The sequence below is a fragment of the Bombina bombina genome, chromosome 1 (genome assembly GCF_027579735.1).
Source record: "Bombina bombina isolate aBomBom1 chromosome 1, aBomBom1.pri, whole genome shotgun sequence".
In the NCBI taxonomy this organism is placed as follows: domain Eukaryota; kingdom Metazoa; phylum Chordata; class Amphibia; order Anura; family Bombinatoridae; genus Bombina; species Bombina bombina.
The window spans coordinates 1,355,102,499-1,355,129,328 of NC_069499.1; the positions used below are offsets into that span (position 1 = coordinate 1,355,102,499).

A 26,830-nucleotide genomic window follows, 5' to 3' on the forward strand; every position below is an offset into this window, starting at 1 on the left:
TTCAAGGAGTAGGGAGGCATTGTGTCTTTTATTTAACACTTGAGGTCTATACACGTGGTAACGTCCCTTTTATAAATGGACTAGTAGACTGAAAAGTAAGGGAAGGAAGGAAGAAAACTTTATAATGAATAAAGGATAGAGAAAGAAAGAAGGCACGTAGGAGAAGGAACTGAGGGATAGAAGAGGGGGGATGAAAAGGAGAGGAATAAGCTGGGGGGGGGGCTCAGGTTACCATTCTACTAGTACGAAGAGAGGGGTATGTTACTAGGTGTGACTAATCAATAGCTCCCTCAAACCCATCCCAGTGGTTAGGAGAGTTTATGTTCTATAAACAGTGCAAGCTTATCTTTCTGCTGTCACTTGAAAAGTTTGTCTGCTATTTTCCCAGTAAAACTTTATATCTAAGAAAGTGTCTAGTCTATTTATGTATGATATTGTCTATCATATCACTCCCTCCATTCTCTCCTCCAAGATGTACTAATGAAAAGATAAACATGAAAAACTGGAATATTAACAAAGTAATAAATACAATAATTTTAAAATATTAAAAATTAATAAAAATTGAAAGGAAAACATGGTCATGTCGTATACAAATGTCATTCAGATTTTTTAACACTTATCAAAAACACCACTGTATCCAACAACCCCATTAACTAATTTTCTGTGATTGGATATCATTATCGGTTGTTAACATTGCTCTTATGGGGAAATGGAGGTTGGAATTTCATGGGTAGTATATCAACCAAGGCTGTGTTTGATTTGGAAAGATTGTGATCATTTTGATTAAAAAAAACAACACCTAGTCCCATTTTGCTAATATTGAACAAGCATTCCAGAAAGATTGGTATCAACCACCATATTTTAAAGCCTTCTTTCTAAACAAATTTTAAGAGAGAAAAAGTTTTTAGTATCTGCTCCAGTGTTCATTCACAAGCGATGCCATCTGCCCCTTGGTCTAAGTCTTTTTTTTGTAATCTTTGCACAGATAGGCAGTACAACCAATAAGATGCTGTACCCCTCACCACACAAGTGTGAAATATAGTAATTATTATTATTATGCAGCAGCCATGCAGAATTAACGGCTTTCAGTTAGGGTTGCCACCTTCAATACAGAAAAATAAGGGCCACGATGACCACAGGCCCGATGACGTGCAAAGCTTACCCAATGAGAACCCCTTAAAGAATGGCAACCCTACTCATATTCCACACAGCCATTGGCTGCCTGACACATGACCCAATCAATACTCATATAGTAACACAAGCGCCTAACACATAACCCAAACAATACTCCTATAGTAACATGATGTCCTGAAACAAATATACAAATAATACCCCTATAGTAACATGATATACTGACACAATCATACAACTAATACTTCTATAGTAACGTGAGTTCCTGACACAATTATACAAATAATACCCCTATAGTAACAGGATGTCCTGACACAATCATACAACTAATACTCCTATAGTAACATGAGGCCCTGACACAATTATACAAATAATACCCCTATAGTAACATGAGGTCATGACACAATGATACAAATAATACCCCTATAGTAACATGAGGTCCTGACACAATCATACAGATAGTATTCCTATAGTAACATGATGTCCTGACACAATCATACAACTAATACACCTAAAAGGTCTTGATGCATAACACAAATAGTTCTCCTCATTTGGGAGTGAAGATATCCAATAGTGCTACACAAATGGTAAAGGACAAATATCTTCCCTTACTAACAGAACTGCGTAATCTAAAAAATACATGGGATCACAAGTCTATTTCTTGGATGGGACGCATTGCCTCCCTTAAAATGTTCTTTCTCCCTAAACTCACCGACCTCTTCCGCTGCCTCCCGATCCGAGTTCCCATGCACCTTTTGTCACAATTTCAGAGTGAGATAATGAAGTTCATTTGGCGGGGTAAGACTCCCCGAATTGCTCACAAAAACTTACAGTTCCCTATTCATCCCCTTTAGTAGTAAAATATTACAAGGGTGCTAGGCTCATGCATATCTCCCAATGGGGAGTACTCCAGTCTAGCCACAGATGGCGAGAGATTGAGCAGGCCTCTCTGCCCCCAAATGTCCTTCTCAAAGATTTAATCTGGACTCCGCCACACACCCGCAGAACTTTAGGTATCAGTAATATGATTATCCTAGAGTGCTTGTCTGTCTGGGATAAGGTTCGACACCGCCAACTAATTGCCCCTCATCCCTCTTCTATCACTTTGGTAGCTGGCCTATTCACGGGACTGGCAGAAACTCATCCTAATATCTGGGCCCTGTTAGGGATTAGACAAGTCTCGGACAGCCCCTCAACCAGACGGATTCATAGACCTAGCGCACTTGGAACCACACACAGACATTCCTCCAATCCTCTTCTTTGAAGAACTCGGGGTCAAAAGCTTCTTAAAAAGCTGGGGTTTCCTCCATTCCTCCTCTGGACATCCCACCCCTTGGGGGTCCATCTGGCGCGGTGGGCGCAGACTTGTTAAACCACTATCGGTTCATTATAATTTGCTTGATGGAACATTGCCACCCAAACTAGCCCCATACCTCACAAAGTGGGACACTCTTCTACATTCGCATATCTCTACAGACTCGTGGCAAAAGGCCTTTCTTCTGACAAAAAAACCCTACACTGTGTTACAATGTTTGAAAATTACTACAAGGTTATTTCTCACTGGTACCTGGTCCCCACCCGATTGTCTAAAATGTACCCTGGAACTTCACCCCTCTGCTGGAGGGACTGTGGCCTCCAGGGCAATATGCTACACATTTGGTGGGAGTGCCCCAAAATCAAAAACCTTTGGGAATTGGGGCTTCGTACCCTTATTGACTTTGTAATTAGAGTACCCGCTGGCCCAGCCCTTGCCCTCCTACATTTAGACCTCCATAATTTACCCATACACCAAAGCACATTTGGCGTGTATTTGCTGACTTCTATTAAAACTAACATAGCTAGAGCCTGGAAAAGGGAACTCCCTCCTAATTGGGGAGTAATTGTAAATACAATGGCTTTCCTATACAATATGGAAAAGGCCATATACCTCGACTTAAACAAATCTGACCTGTTCGAAATGACATGGGCTGACTGGAAAAACAAATACGAAACCTCATGAAGCCCATCTGCCATGACACAAGATACTCCACCCACTTCCTAATAGGTAACCCACACACCCTGTCTCACGGACTTTACCTCTAGACAGTTGGAATCCTTATCCCCTCTCATCCCCAACCATGTACACCCCCCCTTCCTCTCCTACCATGTACCTCCTATACATCAACTAATTTGAGTATTTACTGGTCTCCCATCATTGACCAAACTGACTATTTAATCTGACCCTGCACATGTGGTGATCAATTGGACTTATGTTACTCTGTATATTATATATTTCCTGTTGGACCACATGGTCCGTAACCTTATTGAATTTTGATGTTTGCGAAGGAGTCCTGCAAGTCCCCCACTGTTATTTCTAATTCCTGAAATCAAAATAAAATTCTTTAAAAAAATAAAAATAAATAGTACTCCTATAGTAACATGATGTCCTGACACAATCATACAACTAATACTCCTATAGTAACATGATGTCCTGACACAATCATACATAATACTCCTATAGTAACATGATGTCCTGACACAATCAAACAAATAGTACTCCTATAGTAACATGATGTACTGACATAATCATACAACTAATACTCCTATAGTAACATGATGTCCTGACACAATCATACAACTAATACTCCATATAGTAACATGATGTCCTGACACAATCATACAACTAATTCTCCTATAGTAACATGATGTCCTGACACAATCATACAACTAATACTCCATATAGTAACATGATGTCCTGACACAATCATACAACTAATACTCCATATAGTAACATGATGTCCTGACACAATCATACAACTAATACTCCATATAGTAACATGATATCCTGACACAATCAAACAAATAGTACTCATATAGTAACATGATGTCCTGACACAATCATACAACTAATACTACATATAGTAACATGATGTCCTGACAAAATCATACAACTAATACTCCATATAGTAACATGATGTCCTGACACAATCATACAACTAATACTCCATATAGTAACATGATGTCCTGACCCAATCAAACAAATAGTACTCTTATAGTAACATGATGTACTGACACAATCATACAACTAATACTCCTATAGTAACATGATGTCCTGACACAATCATACAACTAATACTCCATATAGTAACATGATATCCTGACACAATCAAACAAATAGTACTCCTATAGTAACATGATGTCCTGACACAATCATACAACTAATACTACATATAGTAACATGATGTCCTGACAAAATCATACAACTAATACTCCATATAGTAACATGATGTCCTGACACAATCATACAACTAATACTCCATATAGTAACATGATGTCCTGACCCAATCAAACAAATAGTACTCTTATAGTAACATGATGTACTGACACAATCATACAACTAATACTCCTATAGTAACATGATGTCCTGACACAATCATACAACTAATACTCCTATAGTAACATGATGTCCTGACACAATCATACATAATACTCCTATAGTAACATGATGTCCTGACACAATCAAACAAATAGTACTCCTATAGTAACATGATGTACTGACATAATCATACAACTAATACTCCTATAGTAACATGATGTCCTGACACAATCATACAACTAATACTCCATATAGTAACATGATGTCCTGACCCAATCAAACAAATAGTACTCTTATAGTAACATGATGTACTGACATAATCATACAACTAATACTCCTATAGTAACATGATGTCCTGACACAATGATACAAATAATACCCCTATAGTAACATTACACAAATAGTATTCCTATAGTAACATGATGTACTGACACAAGTAAAATTAATTCCTGACACAATAATACTTCTATACTAACACAACAACCATACTCCAGAATTAGGGGCGGTGCTAAAAGCCTCTGAAATACAGATTAATACTTATAGCAACATGGATTGTTGGGAACTATTTCTTATACTACCCCAAATACTACTCCCACCTGTTATGTAATACTCCAGTACTGATACTTCAGAGAAGAGAGGTGCTTGGATGTAACAAGCAGAGACAAATGGTTATGACAAGTGGTACCTGACATACTGCTTAGTACTAATACTCCCCACACTTACCCACTCACTCCGTAATGCCCCAGAGCTCGTGCTGAGTGAGAGTAACGGTGTGAGTGCGCGAGTCACAAGACTAGACTCACGTGAATGCCCCATATGCAGTAAGCGCATCTTAAAAAGGCAGCAACCACTTGACAGACAGTGCACATAGGGATACAGCAGGGCACGGGCACAGTTATAGGAACACCACCATAGAGTTGCTGCAAGTGCCGTGACAGCAAAGTGCAGATTGTCTGTTTCCCTTGGGAACCAACGAGTGCGGCAACATGCAGAGCGCTCCTGGAAAATTACCATAGAGTGTGTCAGTAGGGCTGAAGTTACATCAGATCCTGAAGTTAGAAGTGGGAGTTATCTATATTGTGCCTTAAATAACACGGATCCCCAGAGCACCTCCAAGTTCCATGACTCATACTTATCACTACTAAAATACAGGACAAACCCTGTCCCGTATTGATTCAAAATGGGACGCATTATTTGTTTGTTTTTTTAAATACGGGACAATTCCGCATTTTAAGGGACGGGTGGCAACTCTACTTTCAGTATTAATTGTGAGCTACGTAACTGTTGACAGGAAATTGACTGTGTCTAGACCATAACATAAATGTCACTATATAGTAACCATTTTGCTATCAAATGTGTCTCAGTTGAGAACTAGCCCATAGTCTTCAGAATTGTATGTAGCATTATAGATCAAATTAGCTTGACTAATCTATGGAATGATTTTCTGTTTCTAATATTACTTCCTGTACATTGTCATATATGACATTCTAATACATGACTGTTTACACGCACGACCTTGGTGTCAGGGATAGGCAAGGTGTCCGTACACGAACACTTGTGTCTGTGACTAGCCCTTGCAGTGTCCGCCACAACCTTAGTATATCTTTCTGATTAAATAATAGGAATAAAAAAAATATGTATTAAGAATAAACTTAGTGGCTTGTCAAGAGACTGCTAGCAATATGGGTAATAAGTTATGGAATAAATAAAGCCTGAGTGAAATACTGGATGTGTATCTGCATCTGTATAATAACACCCAGCACTATACAAAGATACAGTAGTGACACTGGCACATGCATATAGCCAGACAAGAGCTGGTTATAGGGTCAGTGGTATCTCTGCATCAGTATAAGAACACCCAGCTCTATATAATGACACAGTAGTGACACTGGCACATAGGTATAACCAGAGGAGGGCTGGTTATAGGATCAGTGGTATCTGCATCAGTATAATAACACCCAGCGCTATATAATGACACAGTAGTGACACTGGCACATAGGTATAGCCAGAGGAGGGCTGGTTATAGGATCTGTGGTATCTGCATCAGTATAATAACACCAAGCACTATAAAATAATGTTTTTAATTTCAAATGTACCTTGGTGTCCTTCACTAAGGTCTATACTTTGGAAAATGTCCGCCACAACCTTTGTCTGTGCCTATCCATGCTTGGTGTGGTCAGTTAGGGCCTAGAACATGTGTAAGGTATGGCCTTAGTGAGTGTTTTGTGCAATCAGTGTGAATGATCTAGACAGATATTCATGGTCTTGTAAGCTTTGGCACTGGTAAGTGCATATCTTAATCAGTGCTTTGTGTCCTTGTCAGTTCATGACCAATAAATGTAATTCAGTTCAAGAGAGAGTCATTTTGTGGTGGTGACCTCACCTCAGTCTGCCTCATACACTCCTCCAGCTCATTGATCTGACTCTGCACAAGATGTTGGCTCCCCAAGATGTATGCAATACTCTTACCCAGCTTTTCCTGTAAAAGGAGAGTCATTAAATAATACAAATACATTCCACATAATAACTGGCATGCCACTGCAACAAGCTACATATATGATTAAGGGCTAGATTACAAGTGAAGCACTAAGTGCAGAGTGCGAGCGATAAGCGGTATTTTGCAACTCTTTGTCCACGACGGAAATATCACGCATATTACGAGTTGAAAGAATAGATGTATCTACATATGTATTTATGTGTTTTACTGTATATGTACTGTGCATATTTCACATTCAAATGTCCTTCACTTACAGGATAATGTACTTTTTATTGTAAATACATATTTCTATATACATCTATATATACCTATATATATATATATACCTATACCTGTATATCTATTCTAAAGACCGCTGCTCCCTAACTTGTCCGCCTGCTCTGAGGCCGCGGGCAGAAATCAACTCGATCGAATACGATCGGGTTGATTGACACCCCCTGCTAGCGGCCGATTGGTCACAAATCTGTAGGGGGCGGCATTGCACCAGCAGTTCACAAGAATTGCTGGTGCAATGATAAATGCCGACAGCGTATGCTGTCAGCATTTATCGATGTGGAGCGATATGCAGCGGACATGATATGCTACTTTGTATCATGTCCGCTCGCACATTATATATAAATAACTTCAAATAACATTTTACACTATTCCTTCAAATATGGTACAATAACATTATAATGATATTGTGCAGACACTCAAACAGGTTCATCTCCAATTGTATGTATCCTTTGTCTTCTATGTCTTGGTTTCTGCTCTAACATTCTCTTCCATTTTAGCCCCAAACATTACTGTTTTACAAAATATCTCCCTATTTAAATAAATAAATGAATAAAGCATTCTGTTTGGATAAAGGCCAGATAAATGTGTTCTAGGGCCGCATTGTGGCCCTCAGGTATTATATTGGACAATGCTAGTTAAAGAGACAGTCTACACTAAAATCGTTGTTGTTTAAAAAGATAGATAACGCCTTTACTATCCATTCCCCAGCTTTGCACAACCAACATTGTTATATTAATATACTTTATAACATTTAAACCTCTAAATATCTGCCTGTTTCTAAGCCACTAAAGAGAGCCTCTTATCACATGCGTTTCACAACAGGAGACTGCTAGTTCATGCTAGTTCATGTGAGCTATATAGATAACATTGTGTTCATGCCCGAGGAGTTATTTAAGATTTAGCACAACACAGTACTAAATGCAAGTCAATAGATAATAAATAAAACGTCATATGATCAGGGGGCTGTCAGAAGATGCTTGATACAAGGTAATCACAGAGGTAAAAAGTATATTAATATAACTGTTTTGGTTATGGGTAATAAAGGGATTATCTATCTTTTAAAACAATAAAATTCTATTGTAGACTGTCCCTTTAAGACTGTGTAAATACAGAATATGTGACACAACAGAATATGTATACATTTCTATGGCTTATTGTAAACATCAACAGGACCTCTTACCCTAAGTGCCTGGTATGCACTGATGATTGGGGTTATCTTGTGGCCACTGTGTGTCCGACGAACTCTACAGATCTGACACACCAGCCGCTGACAAGTTTTACAGTACAAGAGCACCTCCTCCCTGTGATCTGGACACGACAGGCCCTATGGAGTCCAAGACAAAGGTACAGAAAGGGGGAAAAATTATAATTTGCTCTAAATATACTTTATATCTGACAGCACTTTCTCTCTCCTTCAGACCACAGTGTCTCTCTACTCATCCAGTACTGTCACACTATTTCTCTTAGCAAGCAGCACCCTCTCTTCTCCATTTTATATCCCCATGCCCCTACACAAGTCAATCTCACTTTGGGTTTAAAGCTGAGTGTAGGTGGTGTTGGTTCATGCTGAGCTTTCTGTGTGCCCCACGGATGGTAGAGTTTGAAACACTCATTACAGAAGCTGGCCCGGCATTCTGTGCAGCCCTTGGTTGCCTCTTGCTGGGGTGATTTGCAAAACTGACACATAATGGCTGTGCTGATGTTCACAGTCTGTCGATATCGTTCCACAACTCTTTCAAGGGTCAGGTTTCGGAATAAATTAGCAAGACCTCGTTCCCCAAGGTCCACATCATGCTGACAGGTGGGACATGGGAATAACACTGATTGTGTGTGGGCAGGGCCACGTTTTCTGCCTGGGTATGTTCCAAAACCTGCTGAAACAAGAGAAGAGATGATACAGAACCTGAGGATTTGTACAAACCTAGTGTGAATTTGTGTGATTTATAATGTAAGAACACAATGGGGCATATTTATCAAGCTTCAGAGGAGCTTGATGCCCCGTGTTTCTGGCGAGCCTGCAGGCTCACCATAAACAGCAGTTATGAAGCAGCGGGCGCAAAGACCGCTGCTCCATAACCTGTCCGCCTGCTCAGAGCAGGCGGACAGACATCGACGGAAATCAACCCGATCGAGTACGATCGGGTTGATTGACACCCCCTGCTGGCGGCCCATTGGCCGCGAGTCTGCAGGGGGCGGCGTTGCACCAGCAGCTGTTGTGAGCTGCTGGTGCAATGCTGAATACGGCGAGCGTATTGCTCGCCGTATTCAGCGAGGTCTGGCGGACCTGATCTGCACTGTCGGATCAGGTCCGCCAGACTTTGATAAATGGGGTCCCATGTGTTGCCGGGAATCTACATGCTACTTACAATCCACCTAGTATCCTACTTTTACTGCTGATACTGCCGTAACTATAATCCTGCATACTGTCTCTCTTCAGCATTTAACTGTCTGTCACGGAAGTGTAGCAGCCAGGCCCAGCACTCACATCACCTACTCTAATTAATGGCCAGACCCGCCGTAGAATTACACTCAGGAGAGATTCTGTAAAAAAGATAAGTCAGTGCTACGAAGTACTTCACAGGATTCTCTAAAGGCAAATTTTGCTGTGTAGTCTACATTTCTGTACGCAAAGAAAAGACACAGATATTACAGTATAGAGCTCATCAAACTTAGCAGTTTAAAAAGCATATTGAAAGTACAATGTAAACATAGTAATTAAATTATGCATTACCATTAGCCACCAAATTGTGACAAACATGTCCGTTTTGAATATCGGGGTAACTTTAGGCATGTGCATTCGGATCATTCGTGATAATCTGAATGCAGATGAAAGTGGCCGCTCACAGCACTCGGCTCTGTTCTGAGACGGATTTCTTTTTGTGAAAGTGCGATCCATTACGATCTGGATTGGCACAAATTTTACTGTGTTGCACTTTAACAAAAAGAAATCCAAAAAATAGACGAATGCCGCAAGCCGCCTTCTTCCACATTCGGATCATCATGACTGATTTGAATGCACATGCCTAGTAATTACCATCACTTATCATTATACACAGATGATATGCTTTTATTTATACAAGAACCGTATAGATACTTGCCAGATATTATGAAAATAATTGTGAAAATAATTAAATCTGAGATTCTTTGCTTAAAGGGACACTCAGGTTAAATTAAATTTTCATGATTCAGATACAGCAGTAATTTTAAACAACTTTTCAATTTACTTCCATTAAAAAAATGTGCACAGTCTTTTATATTTACAATTTTTGAGTCACCAGATCCTATTGAGCATGTGCAAGAATTCACAGACTATACGTATATGCATTTGTGATTGGCTGATTGCTATCACATGGTACAAGGGGAGTGGAAATATGCATAACTGAAATTTGTTATAAAAAAATCTACTACTTATTTGAAGTTCAGACTAATTGCTATTGCATTGTCTTGTTATCTTGCAATTGTTGATTATGTAAATCCAATGTGATGAAACATTAACCCCCCTTTACTGAGGTAAAAACTACCTGGAATACTTAGATATAAATATTTTGTATCAGATAGTGTATACATTAGTGTAATTAATTTATGTTGGGCTTGGTGCACATTTTTTTTAATAATAATAATTTTAATAATAATTCCATAATAATATTTCATGTGTTTTACTGTGAATTTACTGTAAATATTTAACATTCCAATGTTCTATACATTAACATGTTATTTTCATTGTAAATACATACAGTATTTCCATATATATATATATATATATATATATATATATATATATATATATATATATATATATATATATATATATATATATATTCATATACCTGTATAACTATTCCTAGAGATATATACTGTAGGTATAGATATCTATTTTACATTAACATTATCAGATATATCTAGGAATATATGTTTAATTTATTTTCTATGTGAACAACAAAGGAATGTAAAAAATATGCAACGCACTTCATGTTTCGTACTTTCGGTCTAATGCGATGTCGGGTTAGTGCACATGAAAACTTACGCCTAGATTTAGAGTTCTGCGTTAGCCGTCAAAACCAGCGTTAGGGGGTCCTAACGCTGATTTTGGCCGCCCGCTGGTATTTAGAGTCAGCCAGGAAAGGGTCTAACGCTCACTTTCCAGCCGCGACTTTTCCATATCGCAGATCCCCTTACGTCAATTGCGTATCCTATCTTTTCAATGGGATCTTTCTAACGCTGGTATTTAGAGTCTTGGCTGAAGTGAGCGTTAGAAATCTAACGACAAGACTCCAGCCGCAGAAAAGTCAGGAGTTAAGAGCTTTATGGGCTAACGCCGGTTCATAAAGCTCTTAACTACTGTGCTCTAAAGTACACTAACACCCATAAACTACCTATGTACCCCTAAACCGAGGCCCCCCCCCACATCGCTGCCACTCTATTCAATTTTTTTAACCCCTAATCTGCCGAATGCACACCGCCGCAACCTACATTATCCCTATGTACCCCTAATCTGCTGCCCCTAACATCACCGACCCCTACATAATATTTATTACCCCCTAATCTGCCCCCCCAACGTCGCCGCTACCTACAATTATTAACCCCTAATCTGCTGACCGGACCTCACCGCTACTATAATAAATGTATTAACCCCTAATCTGCCTCACTCCCGCCTCACACTATAATAAATAGTATTAACCACTAATCTGCCCTCCCTAACATCGCCGACACCTAACTTCAAGTATAAACCCCTAATCTGCCGACCGGACCTCGCCGATACTCTAATAAATGTATTAACCCCTAAAGCTAAGTCTAACCCTAACACCCCCCTAAGTTAAATATAATTTTATTCTAACAAAATAAATTAACTCTTATTAAATAAAGTCTTCCTATTTAAAGCTAAATACTTGCCTGTAAAATAAACCCTAATATAGCTACAATATAAATAATAATTATATTGTAGCTATTTTAGGATTAATATTTATTTTACAGGCAACTTTGTATTTATTTTAACCATGTACAATAGCTATTAAATAGTTAATAACTATTCAATAGTTACCTAGTTAAAATAATTACAAAATTACCTGTAAAATAAATCCTAACCTAAGTTACAATTAAACCTAACACTACACTATCAATAAATTAATTAAATAAACTATCTTGCACGAAATACACAAAACTGTAAGTAACTCTTCTGGAGTTAGTGTTAGGATTTTTTAAGGGTTTATTGGGTGGGTTTTAGTTTTAGATTAGGACTTGGGCTGCAATAGAGCTAAATGCCCTTTTAAGGGCAATGCCCATCCAAATGCCCTTTTCAGGGCAATGGGGAGCTTAGGTTTTTTTAGTTAGCTTTTTATTTGGGGGGTTGGTTATGTGGGTGGTGGGTTTTACTGTTGAGGGGGTATTTGTATTTTTTTACAGGTAAAAGAGCTGATTACTTTGGGGCAATTACCTGCAAAAGGCCCTTTTAAGGGCTATTTGTAGTTTATTGTAGGCTAGGTTTTTTTTGTTTTTTTTGGGTGGGGGGCTTTTTTATTTTCATAGGGCCCTTAGATTAGGTGTAATTAGTTTAAAGATTTGATAATTTATTTTTTATTTTTTGTAACTTAGTGTTTATTTTTTTGTGTAACTTAGTGTTTGTTATTTTTTGTAACTTAGTTGTTAGTTTTTGGTAACTTAGTAATTTTTTAGTGTAGATTTAAATTATTTGAGTAGGGTTAGGTTTTTAAATATATAATATAGTTATTTTAATTTGTAGTTTTATGTAATTTTAGTATAAAAATTAGGTTAGATGAATTATTAATTTAAGATAGTTTAATGTAATTTTATTATAATAGTTAGGGTAGGTTAATTATTAGTTTAATATAGTTTAATGTGATTTTATTATAATAGTTAGGGTAGGTTGATTATTAGTTTAATATAGTTTAATGTAATTGTATTATAATAGGGTAGGTTAATTATTAGTTTAATATAGTTTAATGTAATTTTATTATACTAGTTAGGGTAGGTTAATTATTAGTTTAATATAGTTTAATGTAATTTTATTATAAAGTTAGGGTAGGATAATTATTAGTTTAATATAGTTTAATGTAATTTTATTATAATAGTTAGGGTAGGTTAATTATTAGTTTAATATAGTTTAATTTAAATCTAAACGTAAGTTTAAATTTATTATAAGATAGGGATGAGTTAATATTTAATATAAAGTTAGCGGGCTGTTAGGTGTAGGGGTTAATAGGTTAATTTAGTTTATGGCGATGTGAGGGGCTGGTGGTTTAGGGGTTAATACATTTATTTAGTTGCGGTGGGCTCCGGGAGCGGCAGGATAGGGGTTAATAACTTTATGTAGGTGGCGGCGGTGTAGGGGGCGGCAGATTAGGGGTTAATAAGTATAATGTAGGTGGCATGGGGTCTGGGAGTGGAGGAATAGGGGTTAATAAGTTTATTAGAGTGGCGGTGGGCTCCGGGAGCGGCGGTTTAGGGGTTAATAACTTTATTTAGTTGCGGCAGGGTCCGGGAGCGGTGATATATGGGGTAAAACAGTTTAGTATAGTGGCGGTGTTTAGTAACAGTATACAAATAAAGCTGTGAAAAAGCCGAAGAGCAGTGAGATCGATGACTGTTAGTTAACAACAGTCCTCTGCTCATCACCCCGTACTTGGTGCGCGGCTTTTTGACAGCTTTTTTGGTAACTATGGAGAGCCTATTCAGGTCCGCGGCAGCAATATTAGGCGATGTTAGACGAGCGTATTGCTGCCGGCGAATGCAGCATAGTTGACGGCTTGATAAGTAGGCCTCTATGTGTTTAACCTCCATAAAGTGAGTTAAATTAAAGAGAGTTAAATTACCTCTCGGGACAAGCAGTTCTCTGTTGTCTTGCAGCTGGGTGGTATGACTACCACTGCTGATTAGGTCAGCATCAGTTCCCTCTTGGGTGATACTATGTGTTTAACCCATTTGGGAGGGTAAAACACATAACATTGCAAGGTCAATAGTGTTAAAATGTCATGCCCTAAAATCTACAGGACTTTCATTTTTACATAACTAAGAATGATCTGACTTTTGATAAACACCCTATGTCTACTTGAGCAATTTTCAAGCCTATTTCCTCTAGCTGGACAAAAAAAAAATAAACAGTGCACCCACTACTCAAAGGCACTTTAATATCGTCGAGCTAGACAATAACCTACATACCCCGCTGAGATTGGGTGTACCGTGTACACAAATACTTCCTGCCATTATGTCCACTAGGTTAACAGCTGACCAACTAAGTGCACAGTACCGATTGATCGTTGTGTTATGGTTGTTTCTGTGTTGAACATTAAATAGAGAAAAAAGTGCATACTCCAAGAAATCAGAATTTTCATATTTCCACTATAATGGCCTTTTAATTACAACTTCCATTATTGTTTACACAGTAGCGAATCTACTCAACAGAGGGCACTGGTGCAAAAACATTTTTGGGCCCCCCCAAAAGTAAGCAATATTAATAATATATATGCTGCTCTATATAGTTATTTTGCAGATAGATAGATAGATAGATAGATAGATAGATAGATAGATAGATAGATAGATAGATAGACCTGCAACCTGCACTAATAAAATTCTCCCCTGCATTAGGATTGAACACATTCTGTGCACACCTATGTATAGACTGGCTGTTATGGACACCCCAGGCCCTGATGTCACTGCACCTGCTGCACCACTGTAGTTCTGCCCCTGTTCCTACAACCATAATGAATTTTACTTCTTAATAAATTTGTATTTTATTACAGGCTTTTAATACACATTTTGATGAGTTGTTATGCCTAGTTTCATTATTTTTTACAGTGTGCATTCAATACATTATACTTGTGTGTGTCTCATCTTTGCATATGGAAATTTAGGTTACGCCCTGTGAGATATAGACCTAAATCCCTCTTCCCATAGATTTCTATAGGCTACAAAAATTCCAAACATCAATTCCAGCCTCCAAATTTATTAAAAAAAAAAGGCCTTTGTTGTCTCATAGTTGGGTCCATAGGAAAAAATACAATGTTTTAGGCCTACAATAGGACCTTAGTCGTGTATACTTGATTAAACACAGGTTTGTGTCTTTTATTCTCTCACCTGTAGCACAAAAGAGCACACTAGTGACATCATGTGGTCAAATATTGGTACTACAATTTATACATCTTTTCATCTATCTTATTAATACAGAGTGCTCATAAGAGCATTTTTTATACACAAAACAACTTGAAAACCCATAAAATACAGAGAGCACTATGATGAAAGGTAACATGATATCAGAGGTAGAATGATAGAGAATTTTGGAGCAAGGAGAATGAAAACTCTCCATCTGAGAATATAACAAATGATCAAGTACTCTAGAACCATGATTCTTACACTGGGACTCATGGGACCCCCATGAGGTTATCGGGTTCGGGACAAGATTTGACAATGTATTGTGCACAGGGAAACGAGGGCAGGAGGGATCCCTAGTACAAAGGTAAGTTGCAATTAATAACCAAATAACAGCAGTGAAGCAATTAAGCAGAAAGGAATAGGAGGTTTCTATTGACTTCCACTTATTCTACAAATTACGGTAGTTTGGTTAAATGTTTTCAACTCTCCACACAATCTTGTTCAAAAAGGAAAATTAATGCAGATAAAATTATTTGTATTCATTTTTTGGGACACCTGTGCTGTATGTATGTGCGTAAATATGAATGTATGTGTGTGTGGGTATGTGTGTGTCTATATGTGTGTGTGGTTATGTGTGAGTTAGTGTATGCATGTGTGAGTTAGTGTATGTATGAGTATGTGTGGTGTTGTATGTATATGTGTGTCTATGTGAATGTGTGTATGTGTGAGTTTGTGTATGTACTGTATGTGCAAGTAAGTTTGTGTATGTATGTGCGAGTGAGTCTGTGTATGTATGTGTGAGGGGGTGTTTTATGTATATGTGTATCTATGTGAATGTGTGTATGTGTGAGTGAGTTTGTGTATGTATGTGCGAGTGAGTTTGTGTATGTATGTGCGAGTGAGTCTGTGTATGTATGTGTGAGGAGGTGTTTTATGTATATGTGTATCTATGTGAATGTGTGTATGTGTGAGTGAGTTTGTGTATGTATGTGCGAGTGAGTCTGTGTATGTATGTGTGAGGAGGTGTTTTATGTATATGTGTATCTATGTGAATGTGTGTATGTGTGAGTGAGTTTGCGTATGTATGTGCGAGTGAGTTTGTGTATGTATGTGCGAGTGAGTCTGTGTATGTATGTATGAGGAGGAGGTGTTTTATGTATATGTGTATCTATGTGAATGTGTGTATATGTGAGTGAGTTTGTGTATGTATGTGCGAGTGAGTTTGTGTATGTGTGTATGTGTGAGGGGGTGTTTTATGTATATGTGTATCTATGTGAATGTGTGTATGTGTGAGTGAGTTTGTGTATGTATGTGCGAGTGAGTTTGTGTATGTGTGTATGTGTGAGGAGGTGTTTTATGTATATGTTTGTATCTATGTGAATGTGTGTATGTTTGAGTGAGTTTGTGTATGTATCAGTATGTGCTGTGTCTCTATGAGTGAGCGTGTGTGTATGTAGGAGTGAGTGCATGTTTGTGTTGTGAAGGTGTGAGTGTGTATGTATTAGTGAGTGTGTATGTATAAGTGAGTGTGTGTGTTTATCAGTGAGTAACTTTTTTTAATTTTGTTGCTGAATGTGAGGTAGACACATAGGGGCTTATTTATCAAATGTCTGTCCGACATGATCCGATAAGCGGATCATGTCCGACAGACATCGCTGAATGCGGACAGCATTGCGCTCTCCGCATTCAGCAGGGGGTGTCGATCAGGTTGATTTCTCGTGATCGCTGTCTGCCTCCTCAGAGCAGGCGGACAGGTTATGGAGCAGCAGTCTTTAGACCGCTGCTCCATAACTTGTGTTTCTGGCGAGACTGAATGCTCGCCAGGAACACGGGGCTTCAAGCTCCATACAGAGCTTGATAAATAGGCCCCATAGCTTATTTTGTACCTCTTCAAATGAATCTCTGCTGTAGAAAACCAGAGAAGAGGGCTATGTTAGAGAAACATAACAGAGAAGTCATAAAAGAATTTTAAAGAGAAATCTATAATATAAAACAATATGAAACACATAAGGGGACAGTAAACACCTTGTAAGTAAAAGACATTTCTGTTGTGCTGATAAAGAATAACAAATCAGACAAAACATCCTTTGTTTTGCAATTATTTATTTAATAGCCAAACTCCACCCGCCATTTGCCTTATTTGGAGGAGCCAATCAGAGCTTTAGGAGTTAGCCTTGGGAAGTCAGCCAGATTTCAAGTTCTAAGTATTGGAAATTGCTAGATTTTAGGAGCTACATTTTGTGAAAGGGGACAAAATAAATAATGAAAATATATGGCAAAGTAATTTCATTATCCATAACTAAACATTTTATATACAAATCTGAAGGTGTTTACTGTTCCTTTAAGTACATAAAATAGAAATTAAACAGTAGATATAATGCACATACAATACTGTGCAAAACTTTTAGGCAGGTGTGAAAACATTCTGTAAGAATGCTTAAAAAAAAAGACATGTTAATAGTTTATTTTTTATCAATTAATCAAATGCAAAGTGAGTGAACAGAAGAAAAATCTAAATTAATATGTGTTGTGACCACCCTTTGACTTCAAAACAGCATCAGTTCCTCTAGGTACACTTGCACACAGTTTTTTAAGGAACATCTTGGAGAACCACAATTCTTCTGTGGATTTAGGCAGCTTAAATTGCTTCTGACTCTTAATTTAATCCCAGACAGGGCTCTGTGGGGGCCATATCACTTCCAGGACTCCTTGTTCTTCTTTATGATGAAGAATGACTTTGTATGTTTAGGGTTGTGCTGCAGAATAAATTTGGGGCTAATCAGATTCCTCCCTGATGGTATTGCATGATGGATAAGTATCTACTTGTACTTCTCAGCATTGAGGAGACAATTAATTCCTACCAAATCACCAACTCAATTTGCAAGGAACCTCTAACATGCTTAATTGGTGCCTGCAGTCACTCATTCTTGTACCGTTTCCAGCCCTTCGACAAACATTCATCAGTCCAGAGCACCTACTGTCATTTTTATGCACCCTGGTTCCGGGGTTTTTGTGCATATTTGGCCTTGTTTCCACGTTGGAGGTATCTTTTTTTGGCTGCATGTCTTCCATTAAGACCACTTATGACCAGACTTTGCCAAACAGTAGATAGGTGTACCAGGCTCCCACTAGTTTCTGCCAATTCCGACCTAATCTAACTGCTGGACATCTTACAATTGTGAAGGGAAATAAGCATGATGTGTATTTCATCTGCCGCACTGTTTCCTTGGCTGACCACTGTGTCTGTTAATAGCTATTTTTTCACACCTGCCTAAAACTTTGGCACAGTACTATAATTACATTTAACATTTTGAAAACAAACACTTTTCCAATACACGTGTATTATAAAAAGCTTCTAGTAAAAGTTATCACTGAATTTACTCCATTTACTAAGGACAGAAAACAAAGTGACATAGTAAATGGAGTACATTCAGCAAAGTGGGCTAGTAGTGGTGTTCCTCAGGGGTCAGTTCTGGGTCCTGTTTTGTTTAACATATTTATCAGAGATATCAGCAAAGGGCTACAGGGGAAAGTATGTCTGTTTGCAGATGATACAAAAATGTGTAATAGAGTAGATGTTCCAGGGGGGTAGACAAAATGAGAAGTGATATACAACAAATAGAGGATTGAACAAATGACTGGGATCTAAAGTTTAACACAGCAAAGTGTAAAATTATGCATTTAGGGAAGAGAAGTCCGAGGGGCCCACTTATCAAGCTCCGGATGGAGCTTGAGGGCCCGTGTTTCTGGCAAGCCTGCGGTCTAAAGACTGCTGCTCCATAACCTGTCCGCCTGCTCTGAGCAAGCTGACAGACATCGTCGCAATTCAACCCGATCGAGTACGATCGGGTTATTGACACTCCCTGCTGGGGGCGGCGTTGCACCAGCAGCTCAGCTGGTGCAATGCTGAATACGGAGAGTGTATTGCTCTCCGCATTCAGAGAGGTCTGTTGGACCTGATTCTCACTATCAGATCAGGTCCAACAAACCTTTGTTAAATAGGGGCCCAAATGTTAATTACAAATATACAATTGTGTTGGGCTATCGTTCACCTCCAGTGAGCCTGTGCGGTCTTGTCACGAGACGCAGAACACTATAATTCTTTGTCCAAATGTTAATTACAGACTAAGTGACACTTTACTGATACAAATGAGGAACGGGACTTGGGTATTATTATTTCAGATTATTTAAAATTTAGCAAACAATGTAGTACTGCAGCCAGCAGAATGCTTGGATGTATTGGTAGAGGTATTTGCAGTAGAAATAGTAAGGTTCTTATGCACTTTACAGATCATTAGTTAGGCCTCATCTTCAGTATTGTGTGCAGTTCTGGAGGCCATATCTCCAGAAGAATGTAAACAAACTTGAATCTGTGCAAAGGAGGGCTACCAAAATGGAACATGGTCTAAAAAATAAAACGTACCAGGAAAGGCTCAATGACCTAAATATGTATAGCTTAGAGGAGAGAAGGGAAAGAGGTGATATGATAGCAACTTTCAAGTATATTAAAGGGGTTAGTAAAACTGAGGCTGTGTGTATTTTACATAAAAAGGAAAATTCAAGAACAATGGGTCATGATCTCAAGCTGAAGGGTAGTAGATTCTGGAGTAATTTGAGAAAGCACTTCTTTAGAGTAAGGGTGATTGATTCATGGAATAAACTTGCTCAAGAGGTGGCAATGATAGAGAAGCGGAGGTAATAGAGTTACAGAAATTATGGAGACATGTGGCGAACAAAATACTGTGAATGGAGGACAAATTTAAAAATACATGTGCGGGGGAAAAATGATACACAGCTGTGTGTAGGCACAGAGAGTTTGATGCAGAATGATAAGGGCACTTGGAGAGACAGCATAGGTCAGAAATACATTGTTGCCCAGTGAGGACATGCTTCTAGGCACTTACCTGATTTGATTAGGCGCTCTTGTTTCGGGACCACCCTTCTTCCCATGCGGGGGCTGCGAGTGGAGGGGGAAGAGGCTGGTGAGTTTGGCTCAGAGTTGGGATCACAGACGTAGCCCCTCTGAAGAAGAATCTCGGTGGCACACACCCGACACACATTGTGCTTGCAGGGCAAGATGACCGGTTGTTTGTACATGTCCTTGCACACTGGGCACAAGAGCTCACGCTCCATGTTCTTCATACTTGTCTAATTTCAAAAAACAAATGAGAGGTATGAGACAAACATCTCTACTACATATCTGTCCACTAAACACCAGCACAAAATGATATGTTGTATTGTCAGTGGTTTATAAAGTCCTTTTAGCTCTTGAATTCTATAAATGAAAACATGGAAAACAGCTCATAAGCAGCCGCTAACATGCCGATAATTATCAAACAATAAATAGTGAACAGCCCCTTGGTATTTTATTTTAGACTGTCAGCCACTATACACCCAAAGTTAAAGGGACAGTAAACAATATGTTGTTTCTGCCCTGAATTTTTACCATTTACTTAAAGGGAAAGGAAACCCCAAAATTTTCTTTCATGATATGTATAGAACATACCATTTACTTTTATTATCAAATTTGCTTCATTATCTTATTATCCTTTGCTGAAGGAACAACATTGCACTACTTACATCTAACTGAACATATCTAGTCAGTCAAAAAGAAACAAAGTAACACTTAGCGCAACCCTTTAATATCGATGAAATCAATAAAAACAAAAGTGCATAAACATACACAACATAACACCAATAATATAAAATGAGAAATATTCTCATATACAAATAAAACCAAACTAAAATAGTCCCAATCCTCCTTCAAGTGAAATGGAGCTTCCCGGAAAGGTGCAGGTAAAATGCTATATATGATATATCTAGTCAGTCAATCACAAGAGACAAATGTGTGAAGGCACCAATCAGCAACTAGCTCCCACTAGTGTAGGATATGTGCATATTCTTTTTCAACAAGGGATGCTAAAAGAACAAAGCACATTTGAAAATTGAAGTGAATTTAAATGTGTCTTAAAATGACATGCTCTATCTGAATCATGCAAGTTTAATTTTGACTTTCCTATCCCTTTAATGCTAACAAGAGCTTATAAAACACTTACGGCTAGATTACGAGTTTTGGTCGGTAATGGTGTGTGGTGCTAACGCACAGATTTTCCTTACCGCTCACCTACAGTAACGCTGGTATTAAGGGTTTTTAGAAACCCGGCGTTAGCCGCAAAAAAGTGAGTGTAGAGCAGAATTTAGCTCCACATCTCACCTCAATGCCAGCGCTGCTTACGGTAGCAGTAAGCTGGCAAAACGTGCTTGTGCACGATTTCCCCATAAAAAAGCAGCGTTCAGCTTCTAACGTAGCCCCATTGATTCCTATGGGGAAATAAAATTTATGTCTACACCTAACACCCTAACATGAACCCCGAGTCTAAACACCCCTAATCTTACACTTATTAACCCCTAATCCGCCGCCCCCGACATCGCCGACACCTGCTTTATATTATTAACCCCTAATCTGCCGCTCCGGACACCGCCGCCACCTACATTATACTTATGAACCCCTAATCTGCTGCCCCCAACATCGCCGAACCCTACATTATATTTATTAACCCCTAATCTGCCGTCCCCAATGTCGCCGACACCTACCTACAATTATTAACCCCTAATCTGCTGCCCCCAACGTCGCCGCCACTATAATAAAGTTATTAACCCCTAAATCTAAGTCTAACCCTAACCCTAACACCCCCTAACTTAAATATAATTTAAATACATCTAAATAAATATTCCTATCATTAAATAAATTATTCCTTTTTTAAACTAAATACTTACCTATAAAATAAACCATAAGCTAGCTACAATATAACTAATAGTTACTAATAGTAATAGTAATTGTATTTATTTTAACTAGGTACAATAGTTATTAAATAGTTATTAACTATTTAATAACTTCCTAGTTAAAATAAATACAAATATACCTGTAAAATAAAACCTAACCTAAGCTACAATTACACCTAACACTACACTATAATTAAATAAATTACTTAAATTAACTACAATTAATTACAATTAAATTAAATAAACTAAAGTACGAAGAAAAACCCCCACTAAATTACAGAAAATAATAAAATAATTACAATTTTTTTAACCTAATTACACCTAATCTAATCCCCCTAATAAAATAAAAAAGCCCCCCAAAATAAAAAAAATCCCTACCCTATACTAAATTACAAATAGCCTTTAAAAGGGCTTTTTGCGGTGCATTTCCCCAAAGTAATCAGCTCTTTTACCTGTAAAAAAAAGTACAATACCCCCCCAACATTAAAACCCACCACCCACACACCCAACCCTACTCTAAAACCCACCCAATCCCCCCTTAATAAAACCTAATACTACCCCCTTGAAGATCACCCTACCTTGAGACGTCTTCACCCAACCGGGCAGAAGTGGTCCTCCAGACGGTCTGAAGTCTTCATCCTATCCGGGCAGAAGAGGTCCTCCAGACGGCCAGAAGTCTTCATCCAGGCGGCATCTTCTATCTTCATCCATCCGGAGCGGAGCGGCTCAATCTTCAAGACATCCGATGCAGATCCAATCAGCCAATAGGATTGAAGTTCAATCCGACTGGCTGATTAGAACAGCCAATAGGATTGAGCTTGCATACTATTGGCTGATTGGAACAGCCAATAGAATGCAAGCTCAATCCTATTGGCTGATTGGATCAGCCAATAGGTTTTTTTCTACCTTAATTCCGATTGGCTGATAGAATTCTATCAGCCAATCGGAATTGAAGGGACGCCATCTTGGATCACGTCATTTAAAGGACCCGTCATTGTTCCAGTCGCCGTCGAACGAAGAGGATGCTCCGCGTCGGATGTTTTGAAGATGGACCCACTCCGCTCCAGATGGATGAAGATAGAAGATGCCGCCTGTATAAAGACTTCTGGCCGTCTGGAGGACCTCTTTTGCCCGGATAGGATGAAGACTTCGGAACCGTGTGGAGGACCACTTCTGCCCGGTTGGGTGAAGACGTCTCAAGGTAGGGTGATCTTCAAGGGTGTAGTGTTAGGTTTTATTAAGGGGGGATTGGGTGGGTTTTAGAGTAGGGTTGGGTGTGGTGGGTTTTAATGTTGGGGGGTATTGTACTTTTTTTTACAGGTAAAAGAGCTGATTACTTTGGGGCAATGCCCCGCAAAAAGCCCTTTTAAGGGCTATTTGTAATTTAGTATAGGGTAGGATTTTTTTATTTTGGGGGGCTTTTTTATTTTATTAGGGGGATTAGATTAGGTGTAATTAGTTTTAAAAAATTGTAATTATTTTATTATTTTCTGTAATTTAGTGGGGGGGTTTCCGTACTTTAGTTTATTTAATTTAATTGTAATTAATTGTAGTTAATTTAGGTAATTTATTTAATTATAGTGTAGTGTTAGGTGTAATTGTAGCTTAGGTTAGGTTTTATTTCACAGGTATATTTGTATTTATTTTAACTAGGAAGTTATTAAATAGTTAATAACTATTTAATAACTATTGTACCTAGTTAAAATAAATACAAAGTTGCCTGTAAAATAAAAATAAATCCTAAGCTAGCTACAATGTAACTATTAGTTATATTGTAGCTAGCTTAGGTTTTATTTTATAGGTAAGTATTTAGTTTAAAAAAGGAATAATTTATTTAATGATAGGAATATTTATTAGATGTATTTAAATTATATTTAAGTTAGGGGGTGTTAGGGTTAGGGTTAGACTTAGATTTAGGGGTTAATAACTTTATTATAGTGGCGGCGACGTTGGGGGCGGCAGATTAGGAGTTAATAATTGTAGGTAGGTGTCGGCGATGTTAGGGACGGCATATTATGGGTTAATAAAATTTAACTAGTGTTTGCGAGGCGGGAGTGTGGCGGTTTAGGGGTTAATATATTTATTAAAGTGACGGCGATGTCCAGTCGGCAGATTAGGGGTTAAATATTTTTTTTAAGTGTTTGCGATGTGGGGGGGGGGGCTCGGCTTAGGGGTTAATAGGTAGTTTATGGGTGTTAGTGTACTTTTTAGCACTTTAGTTAAGAGTTTTATGTTACGGCGTTAGCCCATAAAACTCTTAACTACTGACTTTTAAATGCGGTAGGAGTCTTGACAGGAGAGGCTGTACCGCTCACTTTTTCCAAGACTCGTAGTACCGGCGTTAGGAAAATCCCATTGAAAAGATACGCAATTTACGTAAGTGGATTTGCGGTATGCTCGAGTCGCGGAAAAAAAGTGAGCGGTACACCTGTACCTACAAGACTTGTAATACCAGCGGGTGTTAAAAAGCAGCGTTGGCACCACCACCAGAAAGGTGCAAGTGAGCGTGAAGCCTAATCTGGCCACCTATATATTCCCAGAAATGTTTGTAGATATGACACAACAAATGGTACAATCATCAGCTGTACTGCCTGATCCACTGAAGAACTTATTCATATGCCTCCAGTTCTGCTCTTATAATGGTTAATCTCTATGGCTTAAATGGACATCATTGACATTCAAATGCTGAAACACTAGAAAGTATTGCAGCATAGCTGTAAAAAAACTGACTATAAAATATTACCTGAACTGCTCTATGTAAAAAAGGATGATATTTTACCTCAAAATATTATCAGTAGCCACATCCCATTGTAAGCATCCAATCAGGATACTAGTCCCAGGACTTGTAAGGGAGTGTGCATCCCAACATGTTATTTCTCTCAGTTTAAGGAAGTTTACAATTAAATCTTGTGAGATTTCAATGAGATCACAGCAAAGGAAAATGTGATCTCAGCCCTGATGAATATGATTTGTTTATTAATTGTTCAAAGATACGTTTACTGTCCTTTTTGTGACTGGAAAAAAATGTGTTCTGCAAAATAAAGATATTTAAGCAGAACTACAGCAATGTCAACACAAATTTGCTAGGTATTTTAAAGCGAAATACATCAAGAAGTACACATTTATCAATTAAAAAGCATCCAAATGTGTTCAGCCAAGTTGCAGTATAGAGCAAACCAGAAAAATGAATTGAGGCATATTTAACAAATGTCTGTCGGACCTGATCCGACAGTGCGGATCAGGTCCAACAGACATCGCTGAATGCGGAGAGCAATACGCTCTCCGTAAACAGCATTGCACCAGCAGCTCACAAGAGCTGATAAAATACATTTATCATATGCACATAAAGATTTTTATTTAGAATATTTATTTTTTGGTTGCACCATAACTAAGGCATATGCTGAGGGACAGTGACATGGGAGATGGCTTGCAAGGAGTTTACATTGGTGGTAGTAATACATTTTGCCCATCATTTAGCCATTAAAATTACTGTCAATTAAAAACAAAATTGACTCCCATTCAAGTGTATGAGTCTAGAAATGCTAATTTCAACAAAGTTTAAACTAAACTTATTAACAGCCATTATCCCTTAAAGGGACATTTCAATGTAAAAAGGTCAATACTGCAAAAAGTGCATACTTAAATAAATTAGAACATGTCTATTAGCAATGTTACAATGTCCCTTTAAACATGCACTAGTCACATCTCTCTTTAAGAAACCTTCTTTAGATCGAACCTTTGCCCTTTCTCTCAACTCCCTCTTGCCGTTAAGCTCTTGGAAAGCATTATATACAAAAGCCTATCATACTTTCTTGCTTTAGATTATTTTCTTGATCCTATGCAATCTGGATTTTCTCCTCTACTCTCCAGAGAGACTGAAATCACGAAGGTTCCAATCATAGTCAAGTTTTACAGCCATTTCTCCCTTGTAATCCTTGTTGATCTATCTGCTGCTGCCTTTACACTGATGAACTTTCCAAACTCTCCAACCCTTTAACATTTGTGATGCCGCTCTCTTGCTATCTCTTCAGTACACTGTCACTGGTGCATCTGCTATAACTTACCCAAGTTCTGATAGAGTGTCACAAGGCTTGGTTTTCTTTTTAGTCTACACATCCCTAGGTTCACTACAGGAACAGTGTACTGTAAATTATTTCTCCCTTTTAATGTGTTCTCAATGAATGATTTTACCCGCCGGATTGTATTAATTTGTTTAACAATAGCTCCATCTAGGCAGATAAGATAAAGAGGTCTGCTCTCTCTACAAGCTCAGTCCATTTTATTGGGTTGTGGTTTATATTGACAAGACAGTTATTTCATATTAAAAAATAAGCCTAAAGAAATAGTTTTCTATATATTTTAAACTCTGTTGCTGTCATAACAAGACATTGGAACCATTAAGGGAAAACCAATTTTACAGTACACTGTCCCTTTAAGCTCAAATTGCATTTCCCATAAAGGGCTAGATCATGAGTGGAGGTCTATTTATCGCTCCCGCTCGTGCGTTAACTCCGCTATAAGTAAGCTTTTTGCGTGTGTGTGGATGCACCTGTATTACCAGTTGAAAGTAAAAAGCATTCTGCTAACTTGATCCAAACCTTGAATATCCCGGCCGAGTTAACGTATTCTCCTATAGAAGTTAATGGAGCAAAAAAGAGGGAAAAAACTAACACCCTACTCGCACA

At 38.3% G+C, this 26,830-nt stretch overlaps 1 protein-coding gene across 1 annotated transcript in view; it reads right to left on the reverse strand.

Annotated features, from left to right (window-relative positions):
* The window catches only part of TRIM46 (tripartite motif containing 46), a 53,665-nt gene that overhangs the window by 23,360 nt on the left and 3,475 nt on the right, over positions 1 to 26,830 (reverse strand). Inside the window, exons 2-5 of the mRNA XM_053695437.1 lie at positions 20,267 to 20,510; positions 8,787 to 9,130; positions 8,440 to 8,583; positions 6,870 to 6,965 (exon numbers count right to left, since the gene is read on the reverse strand). Coding sequence (XP_053551412.1) covers positions 6,870 to 6,965; positions 8,440 to 8,583; positions 8,787 to 9,130; positions 20,267 to 20,510 — 828 coding nt within the window. The remainder of the gene's footprint in view (positions 1 to 6,869; positions 6,966 to 8,439; positions 8,584 to 8,786; positions 9,131 to 20,266; positions 20,511 to 26,830) is intronic.